We start from the raw sequence: 3,759 nt of genomic DNA on the forward strand, positions 1-3,759 counted from the left end.
TGTTTTGCTGCTAAAACCCCATTTAAGTATGAAATAAGCTCACCTTTGATGTTAAACCATAGCCTGGGATAATATTTAAAACCGACCACTAATACACATTTGTAGAATAACAGTTACCCCTTTGTACAGCAGCTTCTCATGAAAAAAAAGAGATTTTATGGTCTGTTCTTTCTGTTCCAAAACTACCCAAATCAGTATTTGGATATCATTTGTTGCAAACCACTGCTGTACCATAGCATGTGGCAAGAAATGATATATTATAATGCTGATAAAGATATGTTCCTTTTTTTGATATGACAATGCACTGACTATTACCAGCTGAGACAATGGGTCATATCCAAAGCTTTTTTCCAAGTTGCAGTCAAATTAAAACCCATCCATCCAAAGTACATAATAAATAACAGTTCATCAGTTCACAGTTGACGCTTTGCATTTGTGGCAGTGAAGGGTGGCTTATGGGCTGCAACACTCTTGGGAAATTCATCAGTGGATATGACAGTCTACAATCCTGAACCATCATTATAGTAGTAGATGACTGCATTAATGGAACCAATAACTATTCTTTCTCTGTGGTCATTGAACTGCTTCCCTTGACATTCATAAATTTTTCACACCAAGAGATTAATAAGCAAATTAACAATTTTCTAGAGGACAACTCTTTACAAGCTTGTTGTCCCAATACTCTGGTAATATATAGTTTAAGCCTCTATTAATGACTGATTATGATTTGGAATGTTCATACTGCCCATTTATAATTAATTTATAAAAAAAAATTGACTCACAGTTGCATCTAGTATTGAATAATAGTAATCAGTATCACTAAGTAAAACAACTACCACATTTGTGACTCTATGAATGAGTGTTACTAACTTGTTTCAATGGTATCTATCTGTGCATACGTAACTAGAATGGTGACATTTATTACTGAATAATACAAACCACACCACAGGCCGAAGAGTTACGATTAACTGCATCAATTCTTATTTTACAAAAAAGTTATACTCTTAAATTGCATTATTGGCAGAGACATTGAATGATATCAACTCGCATTACTTATTACTGCTATGCCTGCATTACTACCAAACATACTGGCTGAAAGACTTGCTCTGCTACTAAAAGAAAAAACTGATACTGAACTAAATTTAATCACGTAAATTGTGATTCCTTCCCATATAATCTTATATGCAGCTGTTGAAAAGTTAAGGAACAAATCATAACTTCTCAACAAACAATTTGTTCCTTAACCTTTGACCACTGATGTATATTAGCATATAATGATTCCTTCAATTCCCAGCTAGTCACAATATTTGAAACTTTGTATACAACACCTTCTTAATAAAATACTTTAACACCAGACAATTATGACCTCAATCTACTGTTTCAATTAAGTATCAGTAAACTTACCTACTACCATTAGGGTGAAGTTGAACCCACGTTTCACTGCCTTCCTGTAAACCTGGTTGGGGAGGTTGGCAAACCCCACGTAGCCCTCCATGTCTTTTGGATAAATCGTTTCTGTATCTCGCTCCTTTTCTTTATGTATAATATTTTCCTTTGTGGAATTCATCAGCCCAGATGAAGAGTAAGATGTATTGGTTGTGGATGTCAAGTTTATGGTGGAGTCACCTCCATCAGGACGGAAGAAAATCTCCCGTTTTGTCGACAACTAGAATTGTATCAAACCAGGCAACAAAATATTATATACATATAGTCAAATGTATGCTTAATAATGATAATAATAATTTATAAAATCAACAAGGAAAACTGTACAATAAAAACATACTTAATACTACTTTTAAATTAACAGTTCACCTGAACTTAATGTTCATGCAGTAAGGAAATACACTCTAATTATATTAACTGGTACAAAACAAAATTATATTCGGCAGCTGAATACAGTATCTGTGTATCAAAAGGAATATTTAGTAGTTTATTTGAGAAAGCATAGGGCTATCAATATATTAATTAACTAAACTTAACTTAATTAGTGGAATAACATTTCTCCTGGGACTAACATCAATATTACAGCCACAGACTATACAGTATAGAAGATAGAACAATCCATAAAGAAGATAGTAAATTACTAAATATGTATTAAAACTGGACAAGCAGTTAAGGAGAGAGAAGTTCCTAAATAAAGTGAAGGATTTAAAAACAAAACTTTTTATGAAAATGGAAAATTCAGAACAGTATTACATTTATATTAGAATAAAAATTAAATAAACATAATTCCATTGAAATACAATAAACTAGGGCCACAATAATGCAATAGTTTTCTTTTCTGAAAAAAACGTTCTGGGGCTCAAAATAAACCATCAGGCTTTTCTATAAATTTTTTTATATGCCAAGGTTATTATGAAGCTATATTTCAAGGACACTCAAGTTTACTAATGTTCACCCACACTATTTTAAACAATATTCTGGTTGCTATTTTTAAAATTAAAATAAATATATCCAAGTATTACACACACACATCCTTTATCGGACAAATGTTTAGTTCGAAAAGCAAAAATAAGTATTCTAGTATATAATCCAAGAATTTATTTCCTTAGTTTGTGACAATCTGACAGGTCAATGTTATATACAATCAACTTTAAAGCTACGAATAAAACAAACATCCTTAACAAATTCCAGATAAAAATAGAAAGATAAAAAAGTATATTTTGAATAAACCTTTAATAAAAAAAACTAATGTCCTGAAGACAGGTTTTTTTCAGATACCACCCAGCTCCATTTGTTTCAGTTACTTTGAGGTTCTGTAAACAAACCTGCTAGCATCACATGAGTAACTATAGTATGCTGTAAAACTTTTATTTTTTTAAATTAATAATATACAAGAGTATAGTCCTATCATCATGATTAGCTAAAACAGCAAACAGAAGAGACAAAGACACGCATATTTAATTAGACATTCGAAGTGGAATCAGTAGCTTTATTTCTTCCTTGAATCTGACAACTCATCCTAACTAAGGAGTCCATTACAGTCTTGGTAGATGTAAGAAGTTGAAAGGTTTAAAGTCGATAAATGGTTGCACATTCTACGGAATGAATAAGGGTTAGAAACAGTGTACTGAATTGACTAAAGAACTTTGTGTAATGTGCATTTGATAGTTGTATAGTGTTGACTAGGAACTATGTGTAATTTGTATGTGATAATTATATAGTAACGGCTCAGGAATTGTGTAAAAAGTTTGAAATTGTTGTATTGTAATGACTTAAAATATGTGTATTAATCGTCACTGTAACTAAGATACTGTAAAATTATGTAAATAATAAGCAAACTGCTGTTACGATATTTGAGCAGGCAATACAAAGTCCACTAGTTAGTTTATGGGTCAATAAAGCAATTCAAGTTTATTTTTGTCATCAAATTACAGAAAAAAAAAGATTGTCAAATTTTTCATTCTTTATTGAATAAGATAAAACCTAACATTATAAAACATAAGGAGATATGGAACAATATGCTCAATTTCACATAATTGAAAAGTTCAAGAAGTTGATACAAAAAAAAATGGACAAGGCTGAGTGAAAAAATAAATCAATATCTTTTCATGCTTTCTTTGAGTCAACTTTCATAACAAATTAGAATTAAACATAGCAGGGTATTTTCATGGTATATTATTTTACAGTTTAACTTTAAACAAAGACATCTTGTAACCTTTTGTTAAATGTTACAATTTAGCATCTTGAATAGAATTGTTTAAACATTTGTTTAACAACAAGTAAAAGCTTGGAATGGTCTATTCTTTCATTTGGGGT

At 30.9% G+C, this 3,759-nt stretch overlaps 1 protein-coding gene across 11 annotated transcripts in view; it reads right to left on the minus strand.

The window, feature by feature from the left end:
• LOC106459979 (septin-7-like) overlaps positions 1–3,759 on the minus strand; it is a 72,836-nt gene that overhangs the window by 26,291 nt on the left and 42,786 nt on the right. For all 11 annotated transcript variants that reach the window (XM_022386554.1, XM_022386555.1, XM_022386560.1 and 8 more), the window contains one exon: positions 1,405–1,666. In XM_022386554.1, the coding sequence (XP_022242262.1) occupies positions 1,405–1,666 (262 nt within the window). The remainder of the gene's footprint in view (positions 1–1,404; positions 1,667–3,759) is intronic.

Source organism: Limulus polyphemus, unplaced genomic scaffold (genome assembly GCF_000517525.1).
Source record: "Limulus polyphemus unplaced genomic scaffold, Limulus_polyphemus-2.1.2 Scaffold689, whole genome shotgun sequence".
Taxonomy (NCBI): domain Eukaryota; kingdom Metazoa; phylum Arthropoda; class Merostomata; order Xiphosura; family Limulidae; genus Limulus; species Limulus polyphemus.